At 42.2% G+C, this 11,253-nt stretch overlaps 1 protein-coding gene across 1 annotated transcript; it reads left to right on the forward strand.

Annotated features, from left to right (window-relative positions):
* Positions 1-1,544: 1,544 nt before the first annotated feature.
* LOC108548507 (uncharacterized) lies at positions 1,545-10,980 on the forward strand. Its single transcript, XM_017901479.1, has 5 exons — positions 1,545-2,543; positions 3,676-4,513; positions 5,231-5,552; positions 5,645-7,287; positions 7,691-10,980. The coding sequence occupies exons 1-5, from the start codon at positions 1,545-1,547 to the stop codon at positions 10,978-10,980; spliced, it is 7,092 nt and encodes a 2,363-aa protein (XP_017756968.1).
* The last annotated feature ends 273 nt before the right edge of the window (positions 10,981-11,253 follow it).

Genomic DNA, 11,253 nt, shown 5'->3' on the forward strand with positions numbered 1-11,253 from the left:
ATTCACATAATTCGTCTCCAAAATTAAGAAATATTCAAGAACCCACAAGAAGGCTCAATTTTCTTCGTACGATAATTAATGTCGTCCAATAATTGCGAAGCATTTACGAATTAATCGTGAAGTTTCGTTTCTCGTTTGTCATCGAGTGTCCATTCCTGTCAACTGTTATCCAGAAGTCTCAAGCTCGGCACGGAAACGAAAAATTAACGTGACGGTGAACGAACCCCCTGAAATTTCCCGGGTGATCCACAGACCATAAGTTCCGGTGATCCAGAGCTCTTCAATCGGCGGACAGAGTCGACGATGATCGGCTTTCGTGCAATTGACGACTCGCTGGTCCTCCGGCTCCTTCCACAGTCTCGCGTTCCTGATGCCTAGTTTCCTTGGACGTTACATTGGCCTCTCTTTTCGAACCGAACGACTCATCATGAACCTTTTCGGCTTGGTAAGGACCACCTTGTCACTATCTCTGTCCCCTTTACTCCTTCAAATCCTCAAGTCCTATCCTTTCTAACCTCTATAACCTTGAATCCTGTTTACCGAGAAATCAACGAAAGCTCAGGTTCGTTGATACGACGAGTAATTTCTTCGATGAAACAATTGAAACGATGCAAATGTGTGTTGATCAGAGCGTGTCTTTCGAAGGTTAATAGCATACTAGATTGGAGTCCCATTAAATGGAGGAACAAGCTCGAACAAATTTGGAACTTGTCCTTATCACAGGGAACGCTTATTTTCGATACGATTGGCGAGGATACGATTAAAACTGGTTAGAGCATTGACAAATGGCGTGGACGCAACCGATATTATTAATTCCCGTACGTTTATCTGTCTGCAGTGCTATCCTGGATCGTGATCACGCGGATCGTTATCGCTCATCTGTACACGTTTTCTTACGTAACGAATATTTATCCGATATTAACCTCCAGCCGACCAAACTTGCTGCTACCCTGGTTGATCCTCAGCTTCTTCAAGAATGTCGTCCTGGAAGTAATCGTGATCGCCATTGGTCTCTTGCTTTGGTATGACAAGAGATTCTCGTTGACCATTTTCCTCGAGTTCGTGTCTGTAAAAATTGTCCCACTGAGTAAGTATGAATTTGATTTATTATCAAGAATATTATCCTATTCGAAATAAATAGTGCTCATAAAATGTAAAATATAAAAGAGTGATTTGTAACAATATCCAAATTTCGTAAAATATATTCTAAATTATTTAGTATCTAAAAATTCCTCAAATTCCAGTTCACGAAAAATTATGTCTGATAAATTTTTATGGGAATAATTTTAACGATGGAAATTTATTTATTTAATTTCCTCAAAGTTACAGAAATTTATTTAATTTCCACAAAATAATGAAAATTCCTTTATTTAATTTTCAATTATTTTCATTTTTAATTATTTCATTTTACTGAAATAATGAAAATTCCATAAATTTCCAATTTCCAAGAAATTCGACTAACTAAATTTCGTCTTGCAGTCGCTTTTAGCTACATCTGGTACTCCAACTCCCGCCTGTTCCTGGAACTGCATTACGTGAAGAAAATGCGGAGACTGAGAAGAGGCCTGAGGAACGACTCGAATCTGATCCCTCATCGTCTGTACTCCAAGTACAGGACACGATCGTTTACGACCTTGATATCTTACGAGAGTTACGAAACCTATGACACCAACGACACGATCTCGAGTCTCGACGATAACTTAACGCCAGCCCAGAAGACGATGAAGATCTTCGGACTGACGGAGCAGGACATCGCTGACGCTCGTGCTAGGATCAGAGAAAGAGAGATCCACAGAAGATTGACAGAGGAGGAGGACGAAACGTTCGCGAAGAGTCCTAGAGACTTGTCTCGGTTCTTCATCAACAGCGAATACGACTTAACCGCGATGAGAGACAGAGTTACGCAGGATGAAGCTACGAAAGACGATATTGATATCAAAGACGAAGCTAAAATAATTGAAGATACAAAAGACGAAGATGCGAAGGACAAAATTGCAGAGTCCGAAGATGCGAAGGATAAAGTCACAGAAGTAGAAGACACGAAGGACAAGGACACTGAAGACAAAGTTAGAGATGTTGAAGACAGCAAGCAGAAAGTTAGGAAAATCGAAGACACGAAGGATAAGGACACCAAAGACAAAGTTAGGGATGTTGAAGACACGAAGGATAAGGACACTGAAGACCAAGTTAAAGATATCGAAGACACGAAGAATAAGGACACCAAAGACAAAGTTAGAGATGTCGAAGACACGAAGGATAAGGACACTGAAGACCAAGTTAAAGATATCGAAGATACGAAGGATAAGGACCCCAAAGATAAAGTTAGAGACGTTGAAGGCAGTCATGAGGAAATTACAAGAATCGAAGATACGAGGAAGTTTACGAAGATCGAAGACTTGGAAAACCTAATTACGATGATCGCAATCAGAAAGATCGAAGTCATGATGGATGGACCCGAGGAAGAAGTAAAGGATGAACTTGTAATAATCAAAACTGCGGAAGACGAAGCTACGAACGAAGTCAGCGACGAGAATTCTATTCCAGTAAGCTTCGTATCTTATTTGTTGATTGGTGTTAGTGAAACAGTATCTCTAACACGAATTAGCGAATTATTATTAATGCTGACTATCACTCTACGATCTTGCTAACCTTCGACTGACGTTTAAACGATCTTAGGTCACGATAGTGACGTAATCTATGGGCAACCTCGTGACCCGCCGACTTTCTTGCGGCTTGAATATGATTTATATGACTCTCGGGTAACCTTAATATCGCCTTGACCTTGACATAATCTTCGCAATCCTATTGCCATAATGCCTTCTCGGATACTTTCCATCTACAATACTTCTTAGATATAATATCTTATTTTAGTGCATTATCTTCCAAGATTATAAGCAAACACCATCTTCTCCTCACTCTTCTCATCTCAAATCTTATGAAATAGCAGAATATTAACGCAATATATTATTATATATGTAGGATCAAATTTTGGGTGACTTTGGATTGACTTAAGATAGCATTGTTGGCTTCTTAATAGAATAAAATAAAAATAAAATATAAATAAGAATAAAATAAAATTGCGCGTAGTCACCTTTGTTCTAAGTTCAAACACTCCCGACAATTCTTCAAGGTCTTACTCATTCCAATCTTACATATAATATTTTTTCTCCAAAAATCTCATTTTACCATTTCCAAAACTTCTATCCATGTTTCTTCGTTCCAAAAATTTTCCTCGAGTTCTTACCTACAATGGTTTACTATATTTTACATCCGCCATGTTCTACGTATATCATCTTTCGACTCTCAACAAACTAAGAAACTAAGTTACCACTTTGACTGCCACGTTGGTCATATATGACGAACCACAGTTTCTCCTGTGACGCCACGGTGGTCCTTGGTGACCGGAGCGCTTGAACTAAGTACTTACAATTCTAAAAATTGAATAAAAATTGACAGTTAGTGCATTCCGAATATAACCGCTAATTAGAAGATACTTCGAAATAAAAATTGCTCCACTGAACAATGAAAAATTTTTATTAGAACATCGATCAGAAAAATATTAGAACAAACCTTGCAACTATCTTGCACTGTGTTTCCCGTGGCGTCCTGAGCGAAACTGTGATTTCGACGTGGCAGTCAAAGTGTTGAGAATCTAAATGTTATCTAACTCTGCAGAGTCGTTCATCAGCTTCCTCGATCACGAGCAGCCACGTCGAAGTACTGCAAGACAGTGAAGAAACTTGTGACAAATCGGACACACCGCTGAGCCAATGTTCCTCTACGAAGAAGAGGAAAAGCATGGACTCTTTCGAGACGAAAGACACGAAGCAAATGAAGCTCTGTCCTTCTTACCAGGGGGACGAAGCGGAGCAGTCCGACTCGAAGAGCCAGGACACAGAACACGCGAAAAGCGTCGAGAAAGCTAGCAGTCCTGTAAAGCTGCAAACGCTGATGAACTGTAACTGTATCGTGGATGAAGATTTGTATAGGGAAAACATGGAAGAGTACTGCTTGTCGAATAGAACCGCTATGAAGACCTCGACGCCGAACGAGAGCGTCGAAACTGACAAAATGGAGTACGTGGACAGCGACGTGGAGAGCTCGAGGAACATGTCGTACAAATCCTGCATCGATGTCTCTCATGATACTGAGCTCGTGGTCTGTACCAATCATCCATTGACAGAGAAGTTGCTGCAAAATGATCTGGAAATATTGAAGAATGTCAAGAAGGATGATCAGAGATTGGAGAGCGATTCGACAGCTAGCAAATCAGAGATGAAGGCTTCCACGATGTTGCACAGCGAGTTTGGTGTGCTTCCAGAATCGTCTACGGTACGATCTGTGGTCTCAATCGAGGCTCAGAATCTGGTAGACATAGTGAGAGACCTGGGTAAACCGAATGTGACGAATTTGGGAAATTTAAAGGGTAAGGATGAAGAAAATAGGACGAACCCGAAGCCTGAGAAGAAGGAGATACCGAAGAGTTTGGTTTCGATGTCTGTTATTCATAGTGGTATGTTTATACTATTATATTACACAGTAGGACTTGGATTATTCGAACCAATTACACAACTGTTCGAATATTTTTCTATTGATTAAATAACATTATTTTTATACAAAGAATGATCGTATCTGTATTGAAATATTCTACGAAAAATGAATATGAAATATTTATATTCTTCTAACGATTGAATGATGCTATTTTCATACAAAGAATGATCGTATTTGTATTGAAATATATGCTACGAAATATGAATATTGAATAAGATTATCAACTTTCCCCTGAAATTAAATCATTTTCCTCAGTTCAGCCTAGGTTCGCATAATCGAGGTTCCATTGAATCATCGTATCGTTTATTCACAGTTGTTCATAGTTATATATAATTATCGATGCCGGAATACGTTCAGGAATTTCGATTCTGTATTGAAATATTCTACGAATTACGAATATTGAATAAAATTATCAACTTTCCCCAGAAATTAAATCATATTCTTCAATCCAGTCTAGGTTCGCATAATCGAGGTTCCACTGAATCATCGTATCGTTTATTCACAATTGTCCATCATAGTTATCTATAACTATCTATAATTATCTTTTAAACGTAACAGCAGGAAGTTTTTGAATTTATATATCTCGTGCTATAAATTAGTAGCATGTTCCTCTTCTTTTCGAATTTTTCAAATTTTTATTAAATAATTCCGTGTGAGTACTAAACAAATACGTTTTCAGAAATTCAGAGAAGCAAGATAGATTGTCCCAAGCAGGATACGAAGAAAGACGTATCAAAGGTAAACATCCAAAGGCTCTTCCAGGACTCGATGAAGGTGTTCGATGGTTGCTATGAAAAGGACTTCGCGACCAATATGGAAGTGCAGTGTCTGCTTCAGCAGATGGAGAAGAAAGAGTGGAGTATATTCCCCGGCCAGCATGACCAGGAAATGCTGATACCTTCGACTTTATCGAAGCAGAGCGATCGAGGCAACAAGTCATCAGCGATGCAAGACGAGACCATAACTTCTCATCTGAATACTGATCTCAAGGAGATAACGAGGTACGCGATAATTTAGATACCCTGATCTTTGGATAACGAATATTCATTTCAGCCTTCTCTAACCAAGTTTCTCGTTCTCATCTCACCTCCAGATACCAAATCCCATTGTGCATCAGCTCGAAGATCAGCTACGAACACCTCATGTCCCAAATGGTGCAAGTGAACGAGAAATCCCTTGTGAACGTGTCTGGTGCACCAGTCGAGGTTCATAAACTCGTTCAATCCAGCTCGACGAAGAGCGTTTACGTGCAGACCGACGATAATCACTACCTTCAGCACCTAGGAAGCTCCAGCACGAGTCTGGCAGAGTCAAGGAAACGCAGGAAGACATTCTTGAAGCACAAACGATTGAAGGAACAATCGAGAAGCGTCTCTCCGATCTCCACTCATTACGATCGTAAAACCGAACCACGAGGGTCGATAAGGAAGGACTATGGCAAGTTTCCAGCACGCCAGAAACCGAGTAGACCTAACGACAACCAGCAGAAACAGGTTAACCCAGCTAAATCGCAATCGGACAAGAACATCTGCGAATGCAAGGTGTCGCAAACCGAGAGCAAACAGACACTTGCTACGGACTCGAAACCCGACAGGAAGTACGACAACAGGAAGAACCAGGTGAAGAACAACGCAGAAACCTTCGGAACGATCCCTTTGTCGCAGGTAGTTCGTCCATCGATGTTCGATTCGGTGACCCATCGCAAGAAGCCTCCAGTGTACCCCAAGAAGCCCAAGAACGAGGTCCTGGCGCAGTCCAGCGCCCCTAGCGGCAACCCTAGAAAGTGCTCGACGTTGAAGAAGTATCTGGAAACGTCAAAGAAACAGATAGACAAACAGTCGTCGAATAATTCGAAGAAATACAGGTGGAAGAACAGGTTGAAGTCTCTGGAGGAACAGGAGGCTCGAGAAATGAGGGCTCTGAAAGCTTACAACGAGATCACACTGTTGAAAGACAAACAGGAGCTTGAAACCAAGAGGAAACTGCGGTTAGAGGGGAATGTGACGGATGTAGGTCCAGAGACCTCTAAACCTCGACCTTCCTCTAAGAAGAATAACCTTGAACGCGTGAAGAGGAACGTACCTCGAAATGTGGAACTGATATACGATGACTACCTGGGCAAGGAGAACCTGTATGTGGATGTAACCACGGAAACGACTGCTCCTTACAGAGACAGCAAGAAAACTGAGACCTTCAGCGTTGGACGAGCGTCGTTCAACGAAAAGTATCCTTGTCCCAAGTTGTCTAAGGTGAACAAAGTCGCTGACAAGCTGCTGGATAACTTCGACAGGCTGCATGGCGAGTACGCGAGGCAGGATGCGAGGAAGACTAGGCAGACTGTGGAAGCTGACACCAGAAAGCTATACACGAAATACAGCAGACCTAAGAAATTGGTCGAGGACGAGAACGTTTCGATAGGTTCTATGAAGAAGTTAGAGGGTACCCAGACAGGCCGCGAGTTGGAAAGAACACCTGCTAAGGAAGATATCAGGAATCCGAAGCTTTCCGAGGAGTCTTCTGATAAGGGTGAATCAACGTCGTCTGATGACCTTCGCGTCGTGGAGACTATGCTTAACGATAATTACGAGGAGTCTTCGACTTCTGTGGACGTCGTACACTTTGCGGCGCAGGCTGATCAGTCGCTGATGATTAAGTCCACTATACTTCAAGACATGGCTTCGTCCTGCTCCTTCGCTACTGCTGATCAAGAGAATGAGAATGAGCTCTCTATGCAAGGTAAAAACTGTTCCAATATTTTATTTCGTTTCGTTAATCTAGTGTTCTTAGATCAAGGAACGTGGAATAAGATTGACTACGAGTCGATGTACAATGAAGTTATGTATATTTACTAAGTTGGGTATATAAGACAGGTCGTTGATTCTAGGAATAATCATCCTTCGATATTCAACAACACGCAACCCTAATTAACCCTTATTAGTCGTAAGTCACTGCTTACGTGACAACAGTACTTTGTCGCTGTAGTTGTACGTCACGTGCGAAGTGACAAACGGAAATTTTTCGCTTATTTATCGAAATCAGCTACAACCTAGTGAGAATCACGTATAAAAAGCTAGCATCTGATAAGGGTTAATATTAAACAATTCTCGAGTTACCGTAAATTCCTCTGCTTCTTCCTCAGATGACCTAAGCGTAACAAGGAACAAAGTCCAAATAACGCTCGAAATCGAGGAGTGCAAAGGAAAATTCCAAATAACCCTGGAAGCTAAAGACCACGAAATTGAATTGGAGCCTCAAATGGACACGAAAGACAGTGAAGAAATCGAAAGTGAGATCAAAATAGTACCAAATATTGAAGAGTACCATAGACAAGACCAAGCAATACCAGAAATTGAAGAGTACCAGGAACAGTCTCTAATAATAACAGAGATCGAAGACTCCGAAGACCAAACTGAAGTATCAAAAATCGAAGAACTTGGAAAACCAACCCAAGAAATATCAGAAATCGAAGACCTTGAAAAACGAGTCCAAGAGGCGCCAAAAGTTGAAGACCAAACAAATCTAACCCAAGAAACGCCAAAATTCGAAGACCACCAGGAGCCAGCCCAGGAATCGCGAGAAGCTGAAAGCGATAGAAGAGAAGAAAGTGAAAAATCCGAAGATTCGAACGACATTTCATCGCTGTCTTTTGTAGAGTCCATAGACTATGAAAATCAAGTGCCAAGCGGAGCAGAAATAGCAGGAGCTAGGAGACACAACATCGAAGTGGTGCCAAGCGAATTTGACAGAAGCCCGAGAGTGCTGACCAGAAATCTATCAAGTCTGACGAGGGACTTCGACACAAGCTACTCGAACAACGGCATCAACCTAAACGTGATGAGCGACATCGTGGGCCAGGGCACCATCACAGCGATCCACAACGCGTTCTTCAGTCAATCCTCTGACACCACTTTCAACCTGACCGGCGAGATCCTGACACTGAACGACTCCTTGAACAACAGACATAACGAGACCCCAGTCGACGAGTTCATCTTCCACCCTGACAGGATATCCACGGGTCTCTCGACGCAGGACCTGCCTCCTCAGCCACACGAGGAAGACACAGAGCTGTCGTTCATCTCGGCAATCATTCGACAGTTTCATAATTTGCAAGAAGATCACGGAGAAGGGCTCTTCAGTCGGTTTATCACTTCTGCCGAGCAGGAAGGTCTGTCTATCAGCTTCGAGACGATAGATCTGGCAGACATCGCCGACAATGTCGACATCGCACAGATGATCGTCAATGAACTTGGACTCAACAACCCGAGAATCCTGAATCTCCGTGGATTCAACTTGGGGAACATCCTTGGGATACCCGAGTTTCTTCGTGACCCCCTGAACGACGACGAGGAAGAAACAGTGGAAACTGACGAGGAAGACGAAGAAGAAACAGCAAGAGTTGACGAAGAAGATAAAGAAGAAGAGGATGAAGAAGAAAACAGGCTGTCGATAGAGGAAGCCAAGGTGTTACGGTTCATTAAAGAGGACATTTTTACGAATATCAAGTTCCCCATCGTGATTAATTGGACTAATTTAATAACTAATGCTTCGACTACTTCGGACGAGTATCAGGTGAACGTAGAAGAGATAGACCTGGAAGACTCGAACGTGGAAGAGGTGAACGTGGTACTTCGTCGAGCAGAACCCAGCAAGACAAACTTGTTTTCGTTAATGGACGACAAGAATGAAGAAGAGAACGAGTTAGACGAGACGATGGTGGAAGAAGAAGACGAAGAAATGATGAGAACCGAAAGGCTGAAGCACTTGCGAAGAATTCAGGAAGCAGTGTTCGCAACGGGTCTGTCTTCGAGGCAGGTGTTGAGCGTGAGCGACTACGAAGTTAACGAAGGTATCCTGAAGCAAGAAAGAATGGCCACTTGCTCCAACGACTCGTCTTCGAACGGCAATGTCTTCGCGAATCTCTGGGGCAACATTAAGAGGTACATGCTGGTACACTCGAGGCCTATCGGGCTTTCCAGAAGTGCTTCACCTGACGAACGTTTGAAAAAAATTTACGAGACGTTAGATGAGACTGATGAAGAGATCGAGATCGACGTGGTAGGAAGTACGAACAGCGAGGGGAGGGAGAGGAACGATGCTGAAGAGATGATCGAAAAAATCATCATGATGGAAGATGCGGAGAATGTAGACAGGGAGCAAGAAGAATATGAAGGTTTGGATGAGAGCGAGAAGATGAGAAGAAATATTCGTACGACCATATTCGAGAAAGAAGAAAACGAAAAGACAACGATGGCGGAAGAAATGTTGGAAGAAATGCTGGACTACGAAGAGGAGAATGGCGAAGAAATAAACCAGGTCGAGAAAGACGAAGTACCTGGTCTCGAAGAGAAAGAAGAAACCGTGCCTTCGAGAGAAGAGATGTCCTTCTACACGCTGTTCACATTCTGGCTGCTCGTTTTCTTCTTCTACGTCCGATATTTTTCTAGGAAGGTCGTTTCGTTCAAGCAGAGCTCCACATCCACGACGACCTTGAGACCCTTCGAAATTCACACAGTGCCAATATCGACCTCCACGTTCGGGGAAAACGCAACACTGTTACAGGAGATCAAAGAAGAACAGGAAAAAGCCGAAGAAAAGAGCGAAGAAGACGAAGTAGACGAAGAAGAAATAACCCCGAGAAAATTCGATATTCGCGACCTGTCCATCACCGAATTGCAAGACCGACAAGAAATTCGTTCCGAAAGTTTCGTGATAAATTCCATCTCGTCGTTGGAATTCTTTCTTTCGTCTGATACCCTGCAAGATAATGACAATGACAAATTGAGTGCCACTGTGAGTAAAATTGACGCGAGGAAATTGCTGGTCACGTGTGAGGAAGAATTTAAGTCGCATTTAGAGGAAGAAGAACTGAATACCTTGCGATTCGTCGATGACTCGAGTTCATCGAGATCGATGCTGAACGGCGAGAAAGGATTGCCTATCGATGCACAGGATGAAACTTCTCGTTTCAGCGAGAAGATGGAAACGAACGAAGAAGAAAAGCGAAATGAGGAGGAACCACGAGAGTGTAGCGAGAGAGCATCGAAATTATCTTCTTCGAGAATTAACGACGAAGAGAAATTAGAAGGAGAGACGTGTGGGAGTGAGCAAACGAGTAGTCTAGGAGGAATGACAATCTCGAAGCAGAATATGGAGGAGACTAGAGCGTCTTTGGAAGAGGGAGAGCCTTTCCTGAGTTTGGAAACTCGTATGCAAATGGCGGATAGTTTCGATTCCACGTATAACGATTATTCCGAAGGATCGGAGAACTACTTTTCAGTGATGGATTTGAACGAGTCCTCGATGGAAGAATTTGCGAATATATCGAATGTATCGAATGTATCGAATGTATCGAATGTATCGAACGAGTCGGGTATATCGAATGGGTCGAACGGTTCGATCGAATCAGAGACACGCGAAGAAAACTCCTAATTAACCGATAGACTGATTTTAGTCTGATAAATAATCCGAGAAGATTATTCTTTTTCCTTTTTTTTCTTTTGGAGGAGGAGGAGAGACCATTTTTATTTTGCATTTTGTATGAGACAACTGTTAAAATATACAATACTTTCTCGTTCGGGTTCAATATCAACGTTCGATATCAGGTCGATACCGTTGAAAGATGCGACCTTTTCTTATGGCACGGTTCAAACATGTCCGACTTTGTGCAAAATATTATTCGTTTATCACTCGAAAGAATGGAAA

The sequence above is a fragment of the Eufriesea mexicana genome, unplaced genomic scaffold (assembly GCF_001483705.2).
Source record: "Eufriesea mexicana isolate 0111107269 unplaced genomic scaffold, ASM148370v2 scaffold1623, whole genome shotgun sequence".
Taxonomy (NCBI): Eukaryota; Metazoa; Arthropoda; class Insecta; order Hymenoptera; family Apidae; genus Eufriesea; species Eufriesea mexicana.

What these genes read in the sequence shown, in the direction of transcription:
- LOC108548507 (XM_017901479.1), top strand. Translation starts at nt 1,545, where the DNA reads ATGCGGAGACTGAGAAGAGGCCTGAGGAACGACTCGAATCTGATCCCT. An exon ending in GCGACGAGAATTCTATTCCA is followed by an intron (nt 2,544 to 3,675) that starts GTAAGCTTCGTA and finishes CTAACTCTGCAG; the next exon opens with AGTCGTTCATCAGCTTCCTC. An exon ending in GATCTCAAGGAGATAACGAG is followed by an intron (nt 5,553 to 5,644) that starts GTACGCGATAAT and finishes TCTCACCTCCAG; the next exon opens with ATACCAAATCCCATTGTGCA.